We start from the raw sequence: 23740 nt of genomic DNA, 5'->3' as shown, positions 1-23740 counted from the left end.
CATGGTTAGTATTACTGAGGAACTGAAGTTTTAAAATTTTAATTAATTCACATCAATTATATTTAAATTTAAATAGTTATGTGGGACAGGTGGCTACCATATTGGATTGCACATATTTAGAGTTAAATCTGGAATTAACCGGAGTAAAGACTGCCTTACTTCAGGCGCTGAATTTGTCACGGAGTAGCTGAACAACCTTTAAAGGTCATTGAAACTCTGTATTCTCATCTTCAATATGGGGGTAGCCATATACATACCTCCAAAAGTATAAATCAATTAATATAAAGTTCTTAGAACAATGCCTCATGTATATTATATATTCATTATACATCAGTCATTGCTATTCTTGTTAAATATTTTATAACCTTCTGTGGATATTTAATTATATAGAAACGAAGAAGAGGGGTAAATGAAATAGGTCTAAAATAATAACAGGAAATGCCACAAAATGGGGTGGAACTTCAGGTGACTCTAGATGAATATGTGAGATTTAGATACATAGAAAATAATCATAAATGACCATATGTTCTAAGTTTCTTTGGACGGTCTCAGTTGATTCCTTGTGTCCTGATATAATTATCAACATCTCCCTATTTTGCTCTCCAAAGTACCCCAGTTTATAAGATACATTTTAGAGTCACCCTAGAATAAGGTATAAGAATGCAGACTAGGCATTCTTAGTGAAGGGAGGAAGACAAAATAAGGCATAGATTCAGATAGGAGCATGGTGTGGCAAGGAATGTGAGTGAGCCCTGGGAAATTGAGGAAAACAGGGTGAGATAGGGACTGGAGAGATATTTTGGAAGCAGTAGGAAAGCCTCAATAAAGGAATAAGGGTTTACTGCACTTGTTCTTTATCCTATTATTGAGTTGCTCTTAAGTCAACATGGATTTACTTTCAGAAAAAGTGAATTCTGATTTAATTGGACAGAATCATTTAGTGTATCAAAAGAGCCTTAATGCCATTTGATGTTCCGGATGGCCTTCCATCATTGATAGCAATTATTGCTACACATGGTTTGAAACAAAATACTTCATTTCTATCACCCATTAGCTACTAGTAACCAACCCGGTCATTTGATTGGTTTATATGGAAAGTGGTCAAGTGGAATGAGTGGAAATGGTTCATTATATCTGTTTTCATTGACTGAAGAAGGAAATTTTGAGAGTGTTCATTTAGTCGCAATAAAGTACGAGGTCCACCTATCTTGCAGTGGTGCCCTGTAAGTTGTATGAATTGTGCTTCTCTGTTTTGGATAGCATACATGATACAGCTAGGACAACTAATTGTTGGCGATATTACTGATCGTAGTTTTAGGGAAACATTATTGGATTATGAAGCATAGAGTATTGCAAAAAACTAAGAAAATAGTCAAAATAGAGATTATGGGGAAAAACTAAATGAAAAAATTAAGTAAACATGTAAGGCACAAATGTGACCCGAGTGTAATTGTTGGACTGTAAGATCTCCTCTTTATCTCTGATTGCATTAGGAATGGGAGTTGCTGACCATTGGCTATCCTAGAGATCTCCACAAGCAGTTATGACCTGTTCTGGATTTCCAGTCTTGTCCTGGTGATTCTAGCTCATTACAAAAGGAAGTGTTTGAGTTGATCTCGGAGACATTCCTGGGACAAACAGAACAGAGGCCCCATCCAGGGTTTACAGTCACTTTGATATTTCTGGGGAATTCTAACCATTACTATTTGTGGTATAGATGCCATTGTAATCTCCACCTTGGGTACCAATCATGGCTTATTTAATTTATTTATTTATTTATTTTGCATGAGGAATCAATCCTTATTAATACTGGAATCATGAGCTGTTTGGGATTATTTTCTAAGTGTAGACTTGAACTTTTACATGAATGGTGTAAGTAGCCCAAATTTTGAGCTATATTTTGAGCTAAATTTTGAGTATATTTTAATTTTGTTTATTTTTCCTTAAAGAGATCACGAGTTGGCCAAATTAAAAGATGGATAGGAGCAAAGACCAGATGTCACTGGCATTTGGAGAACTGAGCAATCTTTATAAAAGGCCAGTGGCATCATTTATAGCAGCCACTCTCCTGTAGCTTGTAAATTTGTTAATGAAATTGGTTTATAGGTGCTTGTAATGAACAATAACTAGTTTACTTGTGTTTGCAAGTACCATGAATTTTAAAATGTCATTTAATATTTAAACCTCTGAATGGAATTCAATGACTTTAGATTAATCCTATTTGTAAATAGCACAGAGCGATGTGTGATTATGCAATCTGCTGAGGTTTTTAAAAACTAATATTTACAGCAAAAGTGAATCTCATCCTAACAGAATTTTAATAATACCTCAGTAGTGATTTGGAAATACCTTGAAACTAATTAGCCTTTCAATCCACAATGATTGTTTCATCAGTGCTTAGTTATTACTTTTTGGTTCTTGATGAAAATGACAAACCACAGTTCTGGTGACATAGTTTCATCTCAAGAATAGTGGCTCCCATGCTTAAAAAATCAATGATTGACTCTGGCAGCACCCCTTAAAGGTAAATTACTCCAAGTAGGATTGAGAGAGTAGTGTTTCTTTTAAGGATCTGCCTCATGATGGTGCTGATGAAAATGATAAGATCAACAAGTATTTATTGAGTATTGACTCTGTGTCAGGCATGATGCTAAATATTTTATGTGTAATTTATATATTAAAGCCTCACAACAGTCTTAGGTGAGATCATCGAAATTCCTGTTTTACCCGTGACTAGAGGTTTAAGTGCCTAGGTAGGGGTAGAGCAGGATTCTCAGAGGGCAATGTGGAGCTCTTAAACACCGCACCACCACTGTTGACAGTGGCTATTACCAGAAACTGTTAACAGAGAATATGCAAATGATTGCCTTTTGTGAGGAGTCTTGTCCCTTATTGCTCATTTCCATGTCTGATCCGTGGGTAGGAAAAGAGAAGTGGGGCAGGTTTTCACCAATTGTTTTCTATAATTGTATTCTAGACCAATGGAGGGGCAATTGTCCAGCATAAAACCACAAAGCGTCAATATATGTGGTTCATGAAACCATGGCTAAAATTGCATGTCTTGCCTTATATATTAATTTAGCTGCATTGATTATTGCTTGCATAGACAATACGCACATCCTCATTTAAGGCTATGATAGGCACTCCAGTGACTGCTGAAACTCTTGCCGTGTCTACTTGCTCGTATTGTGTTCCCACTAGAGGCGAGGTGTGCAGAAGCAAGGTTATGTAGAAATTATACTGTCTGGGAGAGGAATTCAATAGCCTGCAGCAGTGTTAATCCACCGAGCAATGGATTGCATGTGTACGTGCAGGCTAAATAATGTATGATTTAAGACAGGAGTGTAGTTTGTATTCATTTTTGGATAGTAAAAGACTTGGCATGTCGGTCCCATGGGAGACTTTATCCAGGGCTTTACCCTTGAGTGGATAAAAGAGTACAAATTCTGTTGCACTGGAGATGAATAAAAACAAATTGGGGAGACCATCAGCAGAACAGACTGCTGTGTGAGGGAGTCCAAAGCTACTCCAAAAAACCACCAGACCAACTGCTTCAGGATCCTGCCAGCAACCAGATGCCGGGAATAGAATTGACTGCAGTTTGGCATCAAGGCCCTGTGATTCCCAGCCAACGGGAATTGCATGCAAAAAATATTTTAAATTCTCTTTGTAAAAGAGTTATGTTTTCAATAAGAGGAAGAAGCGTGTTTCAGACCTCGTCTGCTGCAAATGAAATGCGGCGTACCAATGTCTTAGTGATGGAGGGCAGAGGCACGCAGAGATGAGTGCCTTATATACTTGGGGATAAGAAGTTGAACTTGGGTCAGTAGATGTGGTTTTTCAATGCAGTAGGTTGTAGGCCATTGAGTTATTATTATTATTCCATTTCCGGGTCCTGTGCTGGTATTCGTTTTTCAAGGAGAGGGGCTGGATCCGTTTAAGGCAGTGATTGCCAACCAGCACACTTTTACCCTCAGAGGACATTTGACAATACCTGGAAACATTTTGGGTAGTCACACCCTGGGGGGAGGGTAGTACACCTGCCATCTAGTAGCAAAGGACAGGGGTGCTGTTCAATATCCTACAATGCACAATATAGCCCCACGACAAGGAATTACCTTGTTCAAAATGTCAGTAGTGACCCTGGCTTAAGATGGTCTGGCTGGTGTGTGTATATTACATCCCTGCCTTCAGACATGTTCAGCTAATATGTTTCATACTGTATAAAAGATGATTTTTAATGATTTACTTTACCCTCTTGAAATGTGAACAGCATTTATTGAATGTATCAAACACTTTCTGTTAAAATAAAATTGGGGGAAAAAAAAGAGAAAACAAATAAAACTACAACTCATATCCCTCTCCAGTTTACCTCCAAAATATGTAGGGGTCAAAAGCAAAACCAACCTCCATCCAAACCTATATACACAAATCACACATTTTAGAAGAATGTAGAAGGACCCGGTTGATTCACTTTTCAAACTTGAAAAATGAGGCATATTAACAAAGCACACTAAATGAATCAGCTGTTGTAGGATGATTTGCAAGCTGGTTCATTTTCCTGTTATCAAATAACATCCCCTGAATCTTGACCAAGGAACCCATTTGTTTGATGTTATTTGAAAAACTCATCACCTTGCTTGCTTCTGATGGTCACTTCCCCTTTGACATTAAATTTTAAGATGGACTTCATTTAAATTCTGATAGAGGAAAGGCCTTATTAACCTCCATTTTGACTAGATGCTGTTTACCATCCTTGTTCGATTTCTCCCCTGTATACTTGGATGCAGGAGAGCTTTTGTTCGTGCCTTCTTCCAAAGCTGATGGCAAAAAAGCCGTTTGTGTTGGTGCCCATGTCATTAATAGGTGAAGTTCTGTTGTGCTGGTGGGGGCTGCATGGCCCCTGGAGTCCAACTTTCTAGGGTCAAAGTGGGGCTCCCACTGTGTGACCTTGAGAAGGTCATCTGTCCATTTTGCACTTTGGTTTTCTCGTTTATGTTTGAGAAGAATATTGTTTGCCTCATTGGGCGGTTATATACAATGCCTATTAGGAAGCATGCAAGAAATGTTACCTATAATTATTAGAATCGTTATCTTCTAAAATGGATGTCAAGTCATTTGGTTTAGTTGCCCAAAGAAAGCACTGGGTACTGATCCACTGATGTAGGAGCCCCAACATGTGGTTTAGAGATTTTCAACCCCCATCCCATGATACTTAACAGACCCTCCCAGCAGACCATGGTCCCAACAGACCATGAATAAACACCTGAGGAAACTCTGCGTATTTGCCAAGCGTGTGCAGGTTCAAGAGAGATCCTATCTCCCTTCTCCATCAGAGTGCCATCTGAAGGTCCTCTTCTGAAAATCTGCCGTTTTCACTGGTTCTAACCAAGCTGACACTGCAGATTCATAGCAGCTCCCTGCCCTGCTACGGCAGCGTGTAACAGTGTTCAGTAACCCTGGACTGTAAGTCCTCACCGCTCCTAAATAGGATTTATAAAGTATGACTTTGAGCAATATAGCAAAGTCCATTTTATCTGAGGGAAAATAAATTCTTTTTTTTTACTAACATTTAAACATTTCTTCCTGGGTGCCTCAAAATGATTTAAAAGCTGATCAATGATAAAACCCCAAATCCATTTGAAGACAAAGAATCGAGGACAGAATCAGAGCCACTTTTAATTAGGAAAGTGGTTGCTGTGACCCATTCACCTCTAAAGATTATTGCTCCTTTTTTTTTTTTTTTTCTTGTAAAGATGCTGTAGTGTGGTCATTTGTCTCTGGTACCAGGGCACACAACATTGCTTTTGCTTTTCACAAATTAATTCATTTAGGCCTGTGCATTTGTCAGACGTTCCGGGAGACTTCTGCCAATGTTTTGTTGATTAAAAGATGTGTGTTTGCAAAGTGGGAGGAGAGGAGGGAATTTATAATTCTTAAAACCAAAGGATGATTTACAGCGCAAACCACTACCTGATTCATTCAGTATATCATCAGCAGATAGATGAAATATTAAGGAGAAGTGAGAATGTAGGCATTCCGTCTTAAAATCTCTGGATTAATTGGTTCAATAACACTGAGAAAGTCTGCCTCTTGCAGCAGAACTTCTAAACAAATTTTTTTTAATGTTTATTTATTTTTGAGAAGAGAGGGGCGCCTGGGTGGCGCAGTCGGTTAAGCGTCCGACTTCAGCCAGGTCACGATCTCGCGGTCCGTGAGTTCGAGCCCCGCGTCAGGCTCTGGGCGGATGGCTCAGAGCCTGGAGCCTGTTTCTGATTCTGTGTCTCCCTCTCTCTCTGCCCCTCCCCCGTTCATGCTCTGTCTCTCTCTGTCCCCAAAATAAATAAACGTTGAAAAAAAAAATTTTGAGAAGAGAGAGACAGAGCATGAACAGGGTGGGGTCAGAGAGAGGGAGATACAGAATCTGAAACAGGTTCCAGCTCCGAGCTGTCAGCACAGAGCCCGACGCAGGGCTCGAACTCACGGACGGTGAGATCATGACCTGAGCTGAAGGTGGATGCTTCACTGACAGAGCCACCCAGGCGCCCCTCAGCAGAACTTCTAGAATTCACAAACAAGAATATGACACAGATAACCCCTTTTGATTGTGTAATTTTTTTCAAAGGGCTTTTGAAATACATCATTTCTCCACAACAGGCTGGTGTTTGGATCTCTATTTGTAAATTATATACCTCATTTCCATGCATACAAGTAGCCTATAGTCGTCCCAGCTTTGATTTGCTTTTGACTGTTTCATTTTTTTTTCCTAGTAAATACATTGGGCACTTTGGAGGGCACATTTATTGTTTTAAGCACCATGCAATTTACTAAATGATATTCTGGCTATGGAGGGTGGGGGGGGGTGGACAATTAAGTAAACACATATTGACCATCCTATAGATGAAAATTTCTTATTTGATCATTCAGGGACTCAGTCTGAGCTGGTCTGTCAGATCTATGATACATAAAGCTGAAGATGTGATTTTATTTTGGCTCCCTGATAGTTTTAAAAGCTATGCCATGGGGAAAACTGCTTTTAACAAAGCCTCATTTTAAAAGAAGCCTGAGTACAGAATGGAATTCAAAGAATTTGGAGAGAGGGGAGGTGAAAGTGGTAACAAACAGCTTTTAAAAAGCCCTGTGAAATTTAAGAAAATAAAGCACATGCGGGAAGTGAAAGATAAATCTCATCTGTCCCATTGGGAGGTACAGGGACCAGGGCATTACTTTAGCAGGGATGTGTTAAAACCTACTAAGTGCAGGGCATGTAAAGAGATAGAGCTTAAGTGTTATGGGGTGTCCACGGAGCGAAATGGATTTCTTAGGTCAAGGCGGACTAGTTTTTCATGCCAGCCAAGAAACTTCGTGCAGCTTTATGCAGATATTAAATTCCAAAAGGCAATGGATGTATGTCATTTTTTTCAAACATTGGGAACAGAAAGTATTCTCCTGTGTAATTTGTTGTAAAATCCCACATTAAAAATGTTGGTAGCTGATTAAGTAATACCTAATGTTTACTTGAAATGTTTGTTTCAAAGAAGGAGGCTCTGGGTTCTGTCCCACCTCCCCATTCCTTAAAGGAACTGCCCAGGATACTCTAGACCAGAGTGCCTTTGCATTTGACCGTCTGTCTTATTCTTCCTCCACTTTCCTCCCTAAGAGGAAAGCATAGGCCAGATGGTGGATATGGTGGATCCACAAGGTGGACCAGATCCCAGCCTAGGAGGCAGTGAGAATTCAGAGGAAAGGATGCTTCTAGAAACTTGTGCAAAAATTTGGTAGCTGACTGTATTTCGAGATTTAGAATTAAAGAACAAGTGAAGCTGACCCCAAGGCTTCTAGCATAGGGGCTAGATGGATGTCAGCAACACCAGAGAGAAATGGGGTCATTGTGCTGGGTGTCTGGGGTGGGGACTTGGAAGGTGAGAGGGCAGAGATAATGAGTTTCATTTGACATGTTGTAGCTAAGAGGCATTGTCTTGTAGCCACTTGGAAATAAGGACTGGGGCAAATCTGATCATTCTGAAAAGTGTAAGACTGAGTTATTATAGCAAGAAACAAGGCTGGTGCTGCTAAAACTTGGCCTTTTATCACTGTAGGCTAAGTGCTGTGTTCATTCAATTTGTACTGTATATGTTGTAGACTAAGTATTTCTTAAGCATCTACTTGCCATCTGTTAAATACACACCTTCACCCCTGATAGAACAGCTGATGTGTCTTCACATTAGGTAACATTCTAGGTTAGGTAACATTCTAGGTTACGACTGAGAATATCTGGGATAGTTATATAGCCTAACGTTACTGGCAAGACAGATATGAGCTACAAATGTTATCATTGTTGTTACTCCGGCATTTTTGTTTTTGCTAACATTTATTTTGCACTTTCTAATTTCCAGGAACCATTTTGTTTACATTAGCTCATTGAATTTATATGGAGACCCTGTGACATACTACTGAGAGTAGTATTTTTATCCTCCTCATATTAATGAGAATGTTGAGTCTTAGAGAGGTGAAGGCACCATCTAAAGGTCACACAGCCAGTAAGAGACACAGCAGGAATGCAAACTCAGTCCGTGTAATTTAAGAACTTGTGAAGATAGGCCCATTTGACAAAGAAATGAAGTATATAATGAGCACCGTGTCTACTAATTCTGGCACGTATATTCACATTGTATATTCTCAGTTGCTAGGGATCATTTTATCATTTTATTTTGTTATAAAATAGTTTGACAAGTTAGAGCAGTGATTTTCTACCGGGGGAGAGCAGTGGTTCTTTCCCCGGGGACACTTGGCAGTGTGTGGAGAAATTTTGGTTGTCACAACTAGGGGATGGCTGCTACTAGAATCTGGTGGGTAAAGGACAAGGTTACTGCTACCATCCTACAATGAACAATGTAGGACGTACAGTGTAATGAACAAAAGGCCCCACAGCAAAGAATTATCCCAAGTTGTCAGTGGTTCCTGGATTGAGACCCTCGACTAGAGTAACCTAAAGGGGATCTTGACTGCATCGAGAGAATGGCGGCTCAGTATCGCAAAACAGGACGTTCGCCATGAAGAAGCAGATTTGGGAGTGGTAGAAAGGGATGAGGTCCATTCATCCGTCCGTTTGGCCCTTCCTAGATTCGCTATTCATAGAGTGATTCCTGTGCGTCAGGAATTATATTGGAGAGTGATGGGGAGGACAACAATATGAGGCAGTTTTTTGTTTGTTTGGTTTCGGTTTTGTGTTTTGGAGAGGAGGGGACAAGGAGTGGAGACAAAGCAAAGACGTGTGGCTCGTTAAAGGTGAGCTAGGGGCAGAGCTTTGGTGCCAAGAGCAAACTACGTTCTTCTCGTGGGGAGGGAGGTAACGTGTGAGTTTACACCTCTAAGGAAAATCACAGGGGACTGATTCAGAAGGCATATGCCACTGTCAGGAGCACCTGGGAACTTCTTTCTGCCCCATTTAGGGCTAACTTAGGCCGATCCAAGTGCAGGGCCAGAGTGGGGGGAATGATGTTCTCAGAAGCGTACAGGGTAGTGATATAAAAATGTGTGTGCATGTGTGGATCAGAGAGGCCGAGAAGCCTGCATTGCTTTCGAGCTGCGCTGCTGGCCTGTGAATAGGTGCTGGCTTTGTTTTTCCAGTAACAGCCTTTTCTGTTTCCAGCAGTCCTATGCACCAGCTCCCCACCCCATGGCACCTCCCAGCCCCAGCACAAACAGCAGCAGCAACAACAGCAGCAGCAACAGCAGCGGGGAACAATTGAGTAAAACCAACCTGTACATTCGAGGCCTTCCTCCAGGCACCACTGACCAGGACCTAATCAAGCTGTGCCAACCGTAAGTGCTCTCTGCTCTCCGCGCCGCTCCTCTCCTCCGCGCCGGCCCACGTGGGCTCAGTCCACACAGGACTCGGTATTGCGCTCGGTACACCCCTTTATTGGTGCCTCGGCGAGGTAGACTCCACCATACAAATGGGACTTAAGTTTGAGATCTAAGTCCAGCTGATGTTAGCGAATGGAGTTGGTGTTCTTTCTGTTAGGGGCGGGGTGGAGGTCCCTGAGCAGACGTACCTGGGAGTGCTGGCCCATATGCATGTATTGACCGAAAAGATGACGAGCAAGCAGACCCCATGTGGCTGGTGGGATCAGTAACGAATCTCATAAAGGTAGCTGCTTTTGGGGGTGCAAGTATTAGCGAAGGCAATCTTGAAAATTTGGAAACAGTTGCTTTCAGGATGGTTGCCTCCTCCTGTGTTGCAAAGCTTTTCTGGCCAGTTCTCAGTAAATAGAAGTTCAGCCAGGACCAGGTAATTGGGGAATTATAAAACTAGTACTTTGGTTTCCTTGAAAACATCCACTTCCACATCCAGTGAAGCTATTTCCCACCAAGGCCATGAACCACACTCACCAAGTAGTGTTGGATTTGCTAGGAAATGTGGCAGTGACGAACATGCCCTTCCAAAGTGTTTTCGTTAATCTATTATCTACGAACATTTAGGTTATTAACAGTCTTCTGTGCAAATAGAATACACATATTTATGTGTGCCCTCCAAATAAAATTAATAAGGGACACTGAATTACAACTCATGGACCTGTATTTGTAGATTGCTGTATGATTATTTTTCAAGTAATATCAGTACAGCTGTTGGTCATTTGAGTGTGCCTTAGCTGGGTATTTTTAAATTTGGGAAACTGTTACTCAATTCTTCTTTTTCTCTTTTGCAATGCTTTTACAAGAAGGTTGAGAGGATATTTATTTTGTAAATTTTCCAACCTCTAAAATATTGGAAGAGGAAAACAAAGCAGACAGTATTTATTTGTCTTTGTTCTGGATCCGAAGGTTGGGAACAAATAGCAAAACACCAGGAAGTGGCTGATAAACCAAAACACAAATACATAACTGGATAATCAATTGGCAAAGCAATATGTAGATTACAGTGGGAGAGCCGTTTTGCTGTTGACTACCTCGATTTGTGACGGGGTGGAGCAAAACTTTGACAAATAAATATTTAAAGGGAGTTGTGTAAGCAAAATGAATGTGCTAGGGCTAAGGCATAGAAATGTGGGTTAGGCTTTGATCAGTAAAAGGTTGGGGTGGAGAATTGGAAGGCAAATAATTCAACTTTTTCCTGTTGTTAGAAAAATCTAAACTATTTTGAAGAGTAAGGACTCTGTAAATGCGAAAGATTGTGGTCTTTATGTTAAAACCTTCAGAAGTATCTCTTAAAGGATGCTGATAGGAAAAGGGATAGCTATTATCTTTGACTCTTATTGGGATCTCATTTACAAAAAGAATATTGATGGATTTAAGGAAGATTTTTTTCTCATTGCTCCCTATCACTCAAAGAGTTTAGTGAAGCACAGACAGATAAAGATAAAGGTAAAGATTCCGTAGGCCTGGGGCGGAGACTAAAAATATGCATTTCTAACAGTCTCTCTGGCATTGTTGATGCTGCTTACTTTTTTTTTCTTTTTAAAAATTTTAACGTTTATTCATTTATGAGAGACAGAGAGAGACAGAGCATGAGCGGGGAAGGGGCAGAGAGAGGGAGACACAGAATCTGAAACAGGCTCCAGGCTCTGAGCCCCAACGCGGGGCTCAAACCCTTGAACGGCGAGATCCTGACCTGAGCCGAAGTCGGATGCTCAACCGACTGAGCCACCCAGGTGCCCCATATGCTGCTTACTTTTGAGAAGCACTTCTTTCTTCAATAATATGAAAACCACTGACTATGTCTAATACGGAAAGTTTCACTTAATTTATGAAGGTGGCTGAGGTAGAATCCTGTGTATTAAAGCCCACTCAGCCACTGTGTGATCTGGGGGCAAGTCATTTACTCTCTGAGCCTCAGTCTCCTCTTACAAGAGAGTAGGTTGACTTTGACTATCTGTAGGTGTCCCTGTACTTCCAGTGGCATGCCGGTACTGCCTTTGGTGCATTAGAGTCAATTGTTAAATATTCAGGAATTCTGTGTGTGATGTGTCATAGACTCAGTGGCTTGAAGACAGCCATGACGGGCATATCTACATCAGAAGAACCAACAAGCCCTAGAAATAAGATTTTTAATTGTATATTATGTTTTCGGAGAGCTGGCTTACGAACATACCACTGATGTAGCATTATACTACAGATGTCTGTGTCAGTGTCCACATTTGATAGAATGTTGCCAGAAATAGATAAATGGAAGTGTTACCTAAAAACCAGTATTGGTGGTTTTGGTGTTGTTGTTTTCAAGTTTATTTATTTTGGGAGAGAGAGGGGGAGCATGTGAGTGGAGTAGGAGCGGAAAAAGAGGGAAAGAGCATCCCAAGCAGGCACAGAACCTGATGTGGGGCTCAGACACACAAACCATGAGATCATGACCTGGGCTGAAATCGAGAGTCGGATGCTCAACCCGCTGAGCCACCTGGGTGCCCCAGCCTGCATTGGTGTTTTGAACTCAGGAAAGAGATTTAGTGACACAGAGAGGTTATTTTTGAGGAAAGAAGTTGTGTTAATGTTCTTACGTGCATGTGAGAAATTTAGAGAAGGCTAAGAGCACAGAGGGTACTGGCTACTTGTTCATGTTAGTTTTTGCTGGGTAATAAGATTGGACCCGTGCTGTTGTTATTATAAACGTGTCTGTGGGTTCTACAGTTACTGAAGTGGTCTGGACCTGGAGTTTATTGCTCAGATTATTTTTCCTAGAGAATTTTGAGGAACTGATGTGATCAAGCCACACAATACAATGGGAATAGCTGTGCACCAAGAGATCAGGTTTTCAGCCCTGGTCTGCCATCAGCTGAGGGTGTGGCCTTGGACTCATGGCTTGTTTTCACCCTAATATTGGTTTCCCTTATGTATAAAATAATGGGTTTCCTGGCACAAAAACAGACACATAGACCAATGGAATAGAATAGAAACCCCAGAACTAGACCCACAAACGTATGGCCAACTCATCTTTGACAAAGCAGGAAAGAACGTCCAATGGAAAAAAGACAGTCTCTTTAACAAATGGTGCTGGGAGAACTGGACAGCAACATGCAGAAGGTTGAAACTAGACCACTTTCTCACACCATTCACAAAAATAAACTCAAAATGGATAAAGGACCTGAATGTGAGACAGGAAACCATCAAAACCTTAGAGGAGAAAGCAGGAAAAGACCTCTCTGACCTCAGCCGTAGCAATCTCTTACTCGACACATCCCCAAAGGCAAGGGAATTAAAAGCAAAAGTGAATTACTGGGACCTTATGAAGATAAAAAGCTTCTGCACAGCAAAGGAAACAACCAACAAAACGAAAAGGCAACCAACGGAATGGGAAAAGATCTTTGCAAATGACATATCGGACAAAGGGCTAGTATCCAAAATCTGTAAAGAGCTCACCAAACTCCACACCCGAAAAGCAAATAACCCAGTGAAGAAATGGGCAGAAAACATGAATAGACACTTCTCTAAAGAAGACATCCGGATGGCCAACAGGCACATGAAAGATGTTCAGCGTCGCTCCTTATCAGGGAAATACAAATCAAAACCACACTCAGGTATCACCTCACGCCAGTCAGAGTGGCCAAAATGAACAAATCGGGAGACTATGGATGCTGGAGAGGATGTGGAGAAACGGGAACCCTCTTGCACTGTTGGTGGGAATGCAAATTGGTGCAGCCACTCTGGAAAGCAGTGTGGAGGTTCCTCAAAAAATTAAAAAGAGACCTACCCTATGACCCAGCAATAGCACTGCTAGGAATTTATCCAAGGGACACAGGAGTACTGATGCATAGGGGCACTTGTACCCCAAAGTTTATAGCAGCACTCTCAACAATAGCCAAATTATGGAAAGAGCCTAAATGTCCATCAACTGATGAATGGATAAAGAAATTGTGGTTTATATACACAATAGAGTACTACGTGGCAATGATAAAGAATGAAATATGGCCCTTTGTAGCAACGTGGATGGAACTGGAGAGTGTGATGCTAAGTCAAATAAGCCATACAGAGAAAGACAGATACCATATGGTTTTACTCTTATGTGGATCCTGAGAAACTTAACAGGAACCCATGGGGGAGGGGAAGGAAAAAAAAAAAAAAAAAAGAGGTTAGAGTGGGAGGGAGCCAAAGCATAAGAGACTGTTGAGAACTGAGAACAAACTAAGGGTTGATGGGGGGTGGGAGGGAGGAGAGGGTGGGTGATGGGTATTGAGGAGGGCACCTTTTGGGATGAGCACTGGGTGTTGTATGGAAACCAATTTGACAATAAATTTCATATATAAATAAAAAATAAATAAATAAATAATAAAATAAAATAATGGGTTTCCACTTGATAATGCTTTAAGCTTCTTTCATGCTAAAATTCTGATATTTCGTTGAGATCCTCATTATTATTTAGTGGTACAATGTGCTCCTGGATACTTCTCTCTCTCTCACTAATCCCCTTTTATAGTTTTGGCAGGGTCACAGCCCGAGTCGATTCAGCTGTATCGGTATGGCCTGATGTGTAGGGACACCTGTGGTAAGAGATCCATGCAGGTCACTTGTAAAATCCCTTTTCCTCTCTTGTAGAGTTGGTCTCTCGCATTGGCCATTAGTATTTCTTTTTTAATATACACATGTATTAAATTTTTTTTTAATCTTTATTTTTACTTTTGAGAGAGAGACAGAGTGTGAGCAGGGGAGGAGCAGAGAGAGAGGGAGACACAGAATCCAAAGCAGGCTCCAGACTCCGAGTGGTCATCACAGAGCCCGTCATGGGGCTCGAACTCACCAACTGTGAGATCATGACCTGAGCCGAAGTCGGACGCTCAACCGACTGAGCCACCCAGAGCCCTCCCTTTTTTTTTCTTTAAATATTTTTAATGTTTATTTAATTTTGAGAGACAGAGAGAGAGCCTGAGTGGGGGAGGAGCAGAAAGAAAGGGAGACACAGAATCTGAAGCAGGCTTCAGGCTCTGAGCTGTCAGCACAGAGCCTAACCCGGGGCTTGAACCATGATATCATGACCTGAGCCGATGTTGGATGCTTAACTGACTGAGCCACCCAGGTGTCCCGGTCATTAGTATTTTTTTAAATTATTTTTTAAAAATTTATTTTATTTGAGAGAGAGAGGGAGAGAGAGAGAGAGGGAGAGAGGCAGTGGGGGGAGGGCAAAGAGAGAGAGAAGGAGGGAGAGAATCTCAAGCAGGCTCTGAACTACCAGCTTGGAGCCTGATGTAGGGCTCGATCCCACAAAATGTGAGATGATGACCTGAGCCAAAACCAAGAGTTGGATGCTCAACCTACTGAGCCACCCAGGCATCCAGTCATTGGTACTTTATGTTAGCACTCTTCTTTTTTTTTTTTTTTTTTTTAATTTTTTTTTCAATGTTTTTATTTATTTTTAGGACAGAGAGAGACAGAGCATGAACGGGGAAGGGGCAGAGAGAGAGGGAGACACAGAACCGGAAACAGGCTCCAGGCTCTGAGCCATCAGCCCAGAGCCTGACGCGGGGCTCGAACTCACGGACAGCGAGATCGTGACCTGGCTGAAGTCGGACGCTCAACCGACTGCGCCACCCAGGCACCCCTGTTAGCACTCTTCTAAAGATTCAGATCATTTTATGTTCCTATTACTCATCCCAACACTTTACAATGATTTCACCTACAAATAGATAATATTCACTTATTTACATGAATTTGCCATGAAGATCAGTTTTCCATGTTTATTATTATGAAGGTAGAAGTACTTTTAGAGTTTTTTCCTTATAATATAGGACATGCAATATTTGTTAATATCTATAGTAATAAAAGAATAGATAAAACAGAGATATACCAAAAATGAGCATAGATATAGTGAATTATCTGGTATCAGAGTACAGCATCCATATTAATACTGACGAGCAGCAAAAAAAAATAGTATTAAAGAAAAGAAATTACATTACATCTCAATGTATAATCTGAGAGCAAATTCCTATTATGGGATTCCATTCACATACATCATCAAAGCTCCTATGTTCGGATCACAAGTAAAATCAAAGAAAAGAAGACAAGACTGCAAAATGATTGAGCTACATGGGAACTCTCTAGTTATGTTTTATTTAAAAAAATTTTTTTTAACATTTAGTCATTTTTGAGAGAGTGACAGAGCATGAGTGGGGGAGGGACACAGAGAGAGACAGAGACACGGAATCTGAAGGAGGCTCTAGGCTCTGAGCTGTCAGCACAGAGCCTGAACACACGAACTGTGAGATCATGACCTGATCCGAAGTCAGACGCTCCACTGACTGAGCCACCCCGGCGCCCCTCTAGTTGTTTTAAATGAATACATTGCATTGTGTGTCTTATAGGAGATACTATAGTTAAAGGCTGTAATGTCTTTATCTTAAGAAATCTCAAATAACTCTATTGTGTTCTCAATCAAGAAATAGTTACAGAGCACCTGTGCTGCATGCCAGATACTGTGCTAAAGATTCAGTGGTGGGTACATTTAGACAAAGGCCTTGCTTTAGCAGAGCTTATATTTTACTAGGGAAAATAGACATGAATTAAATAAGCATATATTTGATATAAAATTGCAAGCATAAATTTAAGAAAAGAGAGGAGCATGGAACCAAGAGTGTTTGTCACATGGGATCTGTCCTAGTTATGGCAGTGAGCAAAGGACTCTCCAAGGAAGTGACCATTGAGGTAAGATCAGAAGGAGGAATAGGTTTTACTAGATGAGGAAAGAACATAAGAGCATTCCAGGAGAAAGAGCCTCATGTCTGTAGAACCAACGGGTAGAGGGAGCATGGCAAGAAAAAGGCTGAAAAAAAAAAGCCTGTGGAGTTATAACAGAGGGGGAGGCCGAGTATAGGGCAAAATGAGCTGGAAATGTGGAAATACGGGATAAGGTGATTTCTTTCTGGATCATGTTAGGAAATTTATTTTATATGAAGAGCAACGGAAGGAAACATTGAACTTTCCTAAACAGGAAGGTGACTTAGATTTTTGTTTCAAAAAACTGCCAAGTACAGAGTGGAAAGAAGGCATCTCATGAGATCAGGGGATGATCGTAGTAGGAATAGTTGGAACGCAAGGTGGAAGAAGAATGATTTATAGTCAGAGAAGAAAGTGTGAGAATCAGTAATGGAGACGGTAGAACAGTTATGTATGGTGAAAGATGCCTGTTTTCGTATGCATTTACTTTTCTGTTAAAAAACAAGGACTTGAGAGACAATTAATCAAATGAACTCTGAAAGAAACAGTGAAGTGGCACAGAAGACCCACATCCGTGACTTTCAGCTAATCTCTTTTGCTTACCTAGTCATGAATGTATCATCAACATACTATTAAGCATTTAAGGGCTGCAGTAGTAAGAGCACTAAAGGCAAATATAATGGCAACCAAAAACTTCTATTAATTATGCAATTATATTCATGGGATGGATTATCTGCTGGAGATCATGTGTGGAATACTTGGATTATATGCCCTTTACACTTATTTCAGGAGGAGGAGATGGAAATAGGAAAAGGTAGAGTTGGCTTAGGAGACTGAGGAAGTGAGCAAGTGAGCAAGAGAGAGCATCACAACTTTTGGACCAAATAAAATTTTGGTGATATAATCATTTTTGCATTTTAAGCTATATTTCCTCTCTCAAAAAATTGGCACCTTCTATGATACAATTGTAAACAATGCCCTTGAAACACAGTGAAATTGTTCTTAAAAAAAAATAAAACCACATTTAACATAATAAACAGAATTTTAAATGGGAAAAAAAATCATGATGTATTTATATTTTCCACTTATACAATATCTTTAATCATCCTCGACTCAGAAATTTTGATCAACGCATTGCCCGATTTTTGATCAACGGCTGTCCATCGCCCCCACTTCTACATCATTAACTGATCTGTTAATGACAACACTGTGCGCACATCGAGTGAATTGTTCTTCTGTTATAAAGTGAGCCTGCTCTTGGTAAGGCCACTAGAATGAAGGGAAAGGAGGGAAACTCTTGGGTAGGCGCGCATGTATTTCTAATCATCACCAGAAGACCAGGGAGTCCGCTTTCCTGCCCTTCATTTTTCTCTGTAAACGTTCTTTGCTAAAGCTATGACACCCTCGCATTGCTCCCTTTACAATGAAGCTGTAAATGTCACTTTAGCATTTAACCAGAGAGCGGAAATGCCCGGAATGAAAAGCCAGGAGAACAAAGTGGGAGTGTTGGAGCTCAAGAGCTGAGGGTCTGCCCAAGCTAATCTCCCCGACTTTCACCCAACCCTGTTGGATGTCTCGTTACGGTGTGTGCGGAAAACGCTGAACAGTTAGAGCAGACTCCAGTGTCGTCCGGGCTCCGGGTGCAGAGTCCATTATACATGGTGTCAGACAGTTTTGACAAATGCACCGACACAATCAAACCTTTTATCAATTTGAAAGTAACCTTGTCACAGAAATCTGTCAAACTGTGCAGATACAACTAAAGGAAAACAATCATCATGCACTTCAGAGTAACGGAGTAAATAAGAAAAATGTGAGTGGACATTTTTTTTTTTAGTCCTTTCTTACCGTGTCAATGAAGATTTAAAAGTTCCCTCTAATAAGACCCGAGGAAATTTATTAGTAGCTTTTTCCTGAAAGCCAGACTCAAATTACGCAGCTGCTTTTGAGGCATCGTAAATCTGTATGGTGGCAGGTGTGAGTACGAAGTGAATTTGAGGATCTTTGAACCCTCCTTTGTGTAATTTAAATGAGAGAGTGCCTTTAAGGTCCAAAGTAGATGTCTGAATTGACTCAGCATAGATCTGAAACTTAGCTGCATATATTAATTCAGGCTTATGTACAATTATATTTGCCAACTGTGCTTTCTGAACCAGACATAGGATTTGGTTTGTAATTAATAGACAATTATCATTAATAAGGAATTGTTTACATATAGACAACATTTATTGTGTACTACATACACACTGTACGTTTTTAATATTACCTCATTTAATGCTCAAAATAGCTTTATGAAGTGAGAGCAATAATTACCGAGTAATAGTTGAGTAAACTCAGGCTCAAAATGGTTAGGAGCCTTATTGTCCAAATTTACAGAGCCACCAGCATTCAAACCCAGCTCTTCCTCGCCACCACGTAAACATTCATTTAATGAGAACGAGGGTGGCATAAGTCTCCAGTTCTCACATCCATGGCTGCCCGTGAGTATCCCTGGAGGAGCTTTAGAAAAATACTACCGCCTGGATCTCACCCTCAGGGATTCTGATTTAATTCATGATACTAGGGGCACCTGGGTGGCGCAGTCCGTTAAGCGCCCGACTTCAGCCAGGTCACGATCTCTCGGTCCGTGAGTTCGAGCCCCGCGTCAGGCTCTGGGCTGATGGCTCGGAGCCTGGAGCCTGTTTCCGATTCTGTGTCTCCCTCTCTCTCTGCCCCTTCCCCGTTCATGCTCTGTCTCTCTCTGTCCCAAAAATAAATAAACGTTGAAAAAAAAAATTTAATACATGATACTAAGTTAGATACTTAGATTTAGATAGTCTGCTTAGATACTGAGATTTTTAAAAGTCTCTTCAGGTAGGGGCACCTGGGTGGCTCAGTCAATTAAGCGTCTGACTCTTGATTTCAGCACAGGTCATAATAACCTCATGGTTCATGAGTTTGAGCCCCACTCCTGAGCTGGTAGTGTGGGGTCTACTTGGGATTCTTTCTCTTTCTCCCTCTCTTTCTGCCCCTTCCATGCTCTTGGGCACTTGCTCTCTATCAAAATAAATAAATATACATTAAAAAAATTTAAAAGTCTGCTCAGGTAATTCTACAATGTAGCAAAGTTTGGAAACCCCTGGAGTAAATCATGCTAATAAAAAGAATATACTTTAATCTTCTATTTAATTCCCTTACTCTGACTTGCATAGATTCTAGAAATTTCATAGGAGCCACCAATTTTTTTTTCATTTAACTAGAAGACTTAAAAATAAGTTTTGTTAAGATAATTTTGGAGCGAATTGGATTTTCCAATTAAAAATGAGATTTTTTTTTGTTTTAGATTTATGCATGGAAAGTCAAGCCCTGAAATGGGGATCTATGAGCACTTTAAAGAATGTCCTTGGAGGGGGGCACTTGGGTGGCTCAGTCAGTTGAGTGACTGGCTTTTGATTTTGGCTCAGGTCCTGATCCCAAGGTTGTGGGATTGAACCCCACGTTGAGCTCTGTCAGTGCTGAGCATGGAGCCTGCTTAAGATTCTCTGTCTCTCCCTCTGTCCCCCTCCCCTCACTGGCGCTGTCTCTTTCTGAAGCAAAAAATAAAATAAATAAAATAAGAATGTCCTTGGAAGGACATCCCTTTCCTTCTTCACACGATTTTTATTGTCAAACGTTTCTTTAACATTCCATTTTTTAATAACATTTGCATTTAACTGAGGATTAAGGGACTCTTCCTCTTTTGACTCATGTTATTAGCTTCTATATATTTACGTTTTTCTTGATGACTATAGTCTATATGTTATAGAACATGTCTAGTAAATCTTATAGCATTTTGGGGGCATCCTGGAAATTATGGTCCCACTGATTCATTGACCACTTTTTCATTATTTTTTTATTACTATTTTATTTTTTATTACTTTGGATGAAGAAGATTCTGCTGAATGTCCATGATTCTTCTGAAATATTTATTTAAATAGCTGATATCTGATAATACTTTTTCCTATTTATCCTGGAAACAGGGGAAATAAAAACAAGAATGAAACCATTGAGAGCACCAGTTAACATAGGTTACTCTGTTGGTATCAGCACCAAAAAGCTGGGGATGGGGAAGGGTATGATTAACTCCTTCTGGGTGGCCAAGTAATGGCCTGGAGCTCTGGGAGAATTAGAATTCAAGGCAGATATCGTGATGAGTGCCTGAAATTCTGAGGGACTTGGAATTTAAGGGCAGGACTTTAGCAAGCTCAGGTGGCATCTAGGTTTTCAGTTTGCCCATTGATATTCTAATTGTCAAGTATGGCTGACTTTTTTTTACTCCTTACCTTATTTGATTTCTCTGTTATTTAACTCTGTTTACCTCTCTTTTATTTATGAAATGGTCTTCCTCCTTGGCTATCATATTCCTCTTTCTTGGGTCTTCTCTTATCTTTTGGAGATTCTTCTTTCCAAATTCTCTTCATCTGTCTTAAATGTTTTTCTGTTTTTCAGAGATTGGACCCCCTCTTTTCTTGTCTTAAAAAGTCTACTTAAATAACTTCAGCTATTCTGATGATTATGAAATCTACATCTCCAGCCCATGGATTCTTCTCTTAGTCCTACATCCATATCTCATTATTTCTGAAAGATTCCAAGTTTGTATTACAAGAGCTGTCAAACTCATTGTCCAATGATGATTATTCTTAGACTTGTTCCTTCTTCAGGATTCCCTTTGTCTGTGAATGGCACCACCATCCACCCAGTTGTTTAGATTTAAAAAAAAAAAAAGACAAAATAAAGAAAGAGAAAAAGATCTTAAAGTTACTCCTTTCTTCAACCTAGAAATAGTTGCCAAAATACATAGATTTCAATTGCTTGGTGTTTATGACATCCAACACCTCTTCTGCTTCACTATTGCCAAGGCTTATTTACTCATTAGCCCAAAGGTATTTATTGAATGCCATCTATGTGCCAGGCACTGCAGATAACTTAAGGACTGGTGAAATATCTGCATAGAGCTTACATTGTGATGGAGAGAATAATAAATGAATAATTAGGGGCACCTGGGTGACTCAGTTAAGGCATCTAACTCTGCCTCAGGTCATGATCTCAAGGTTTGTGAGTTCGAGCCCTGTTTCAGGCTCTGTGCTGACAGCTCAGAGCCTGGAGGCTGCTTCAGATTGTGTGTCTCCCTCTCTCTCTGCTCCCCCCCCCCCCGCCCCACTTGCACTATCTCCTTCTCAAACATGAATAGACATTAAAAACATAAAAAATAAATCGATTAACTAAAGAAGAAAACATTAGAATATACCATGAAAAGAAGGTTGAAATGCCATGAAAAGGAGATTGTAAGTAATGACTGGGAGGTTATTATAGACTGGGTAATGTCTTTAAGATGAACTCTCAATTTCAAGAAGGAGCCAGGCATATGATATTTAGAAGGAAGGGCATTACAGATAGATTTAAGCTTGTACAAAAGTCCCAAGGTGGAAATGAGCTTGGTGTATTCAGGGAACATGAAGATCATAATAGCAAAAGAACAATGATTAAGGGAGGTAAGGACGGTACGATGAAGCAAAAAAGGCACGCCAGGGCTAAATCAGTAAGATTTTCTAAGCAGAGTATGGAAATTGGATTTTGTCTTAATTTATTATTATTTGTTATTGTTATTATTATTATTTTGCAAAGTTATTCTGGCTACTCTGTAAAGAATGGATTTTATGGGCTTAGGAGGGAAGAGGCCAGCAAATAAGCAAGGAGGTCATTGTGGAAGTTCAAGTAGGAGACAGTGATGGCTTGGAGTAGAATCATTGTGATGGAGGAAGTTAGAAGTGATGGGTTTGGGATATATTCTGGAGATGATTTTGATAGAAGTTTCTGATTCTAGAAGTTACTGATATGGCAGGGTGGTTAGAGGAACAGAAATTAGGAATAATTCCTCAAGTTTTGGCTTTCACATCTAAAAAAAAGGTACAGGGCCATTTCATAAAATGTGGAGGATTGTGGAAGGAACAATTTTGGGTGAATAGAAGTCAAGGGTTCCCAATCTTGTTATTTTTGAGATCTTGTTAGACAAAAAAAAAAAAAAAGAAGAAAACAAAAGAAAATGAGATACAAGTTGGCAGTTTGATAGATGACTAGTTTTCAAAGCAGAGGTTAGAGTAAGAAATATAGACTGGGAGCCATAAGCATTATAAGTGGCATTTAAACATATGCTAATGTTAACCATATAGTGCCTAATATGTGCTAAACATTATTCTAAGTAGGTTACATGTAAATACTTCATATTACATGTGTTAAATCACTTATCCGTTATGACAACCCCCATTTTATAGGTGAGAAGCCAGTGACACAAAGAAGTTAAGTGACTTTCCCAGTGTTACTCGGCTGCTAGTTGGCAAGTTCAGGATTTAAATAAAGGAGTTTGGTTTAATAGTTCTTCTCTTAACCAGGATTCATACACAGGGTATGTCCACAGCAAGAAAAATGGTCATACAACTCAACATTCTGAGATTCTGAGGGGGGAGAAGCCAAAAAAGAGTTTATAAAAGAATAAGCAATGATATCAAGGAAAACCAGGAAAGCAGGAGAGTGTGATCTAGAAACTGGGGAAAGAAAGTATTTCAAGAATGCAGAACAATCAAGGCTCTTGAATACTATTGAGACGTTAAAAATGTACCCACAGAGAAGTCACATTTGGATTTGGCAACATCGAGGCATTGGCAAGCTTGAGCAGGGTGGTCTTTGTTGGGGAGTTAAAGATGAAAGCTACTTGGTGGTCCTTTCTCCAGGGTCATTACCTGACAATCCTTACAAATAACAATGCCTTTTACTCCTTCGTGCCCAAACTATACCTAAATAGTCATCTTGTGATTTATTCTATCTGCTTCTCTCTTTCTCTCTCCTTCTTCCTCCTTTCCTGATTGTATTGGACTTCCATTATGAAACTTGTTCTAAGGTAGACTTTAAGTTCATGGTGAGAGACAGAGAAAGCAGCGTTCCCCTCAGATACTGCATTCCAAATTGTTCCACCAGAGTGAAAGAAGAAAGGTTTCCAATAACAAGCTCTTTTATTGTCTGGATCCCAAGGAGAGTTTTGGAGGGAAGCCTCAGGATAACTTGAGTCACATGCATTTAAGGAACCAAA

General features: G+C 40.3%; 1 protein-coding gene across 11 annotated transcripts in view; it reads left to right on the top strand.

Annotated features, from left to right (window-relative positions):
* RBMS3 (RNA binding motif single stranded interacting protein 3) overlaps positions 1-23740 on the top strand; it is a 1359438-nt gene that overhangs the window by 765781 nt on the left and 569917 nt on the right. For 9 of the 11 annotated variants that reach the window (XM_040481151.1, XM_040481146.1, XM_040481144.1 and 6 more), the window contains one exon: positions 9653-9825. In XM_040481151.1, the coding sequence (XP_040337085.1) occupies positions 9653-9825 (173 nt within the window). The remainder of the gene's footprint in view (positions 1-9652; positions 9826-23740) is intronic. The other 2 variants (XM_040481142.1, XM_040481148.1) reach the window with 1 other exon arrangement.

The sequence above is a fragment of the Herpailurus yagouaroundi genome, unplaced genomic scaffold (genome assembly GCF_014898765.1).
Source record: "Herpailurus yagouaroundi ecotype Mexico unplaced genomic scaffold, PumYag 159, whole genome shotgun sequence".
Lineage (NCBI taxonomy): Eukaryota > Metazoa > Chordata > Mammalia > Carnivora > Felidae > Herpailurus > Herpailurus yagouaroundi.
Note: the sequence above shows the minus strand (reverse complement) of the source record. Positions and strands in the feature narration are given on the sequence as shown.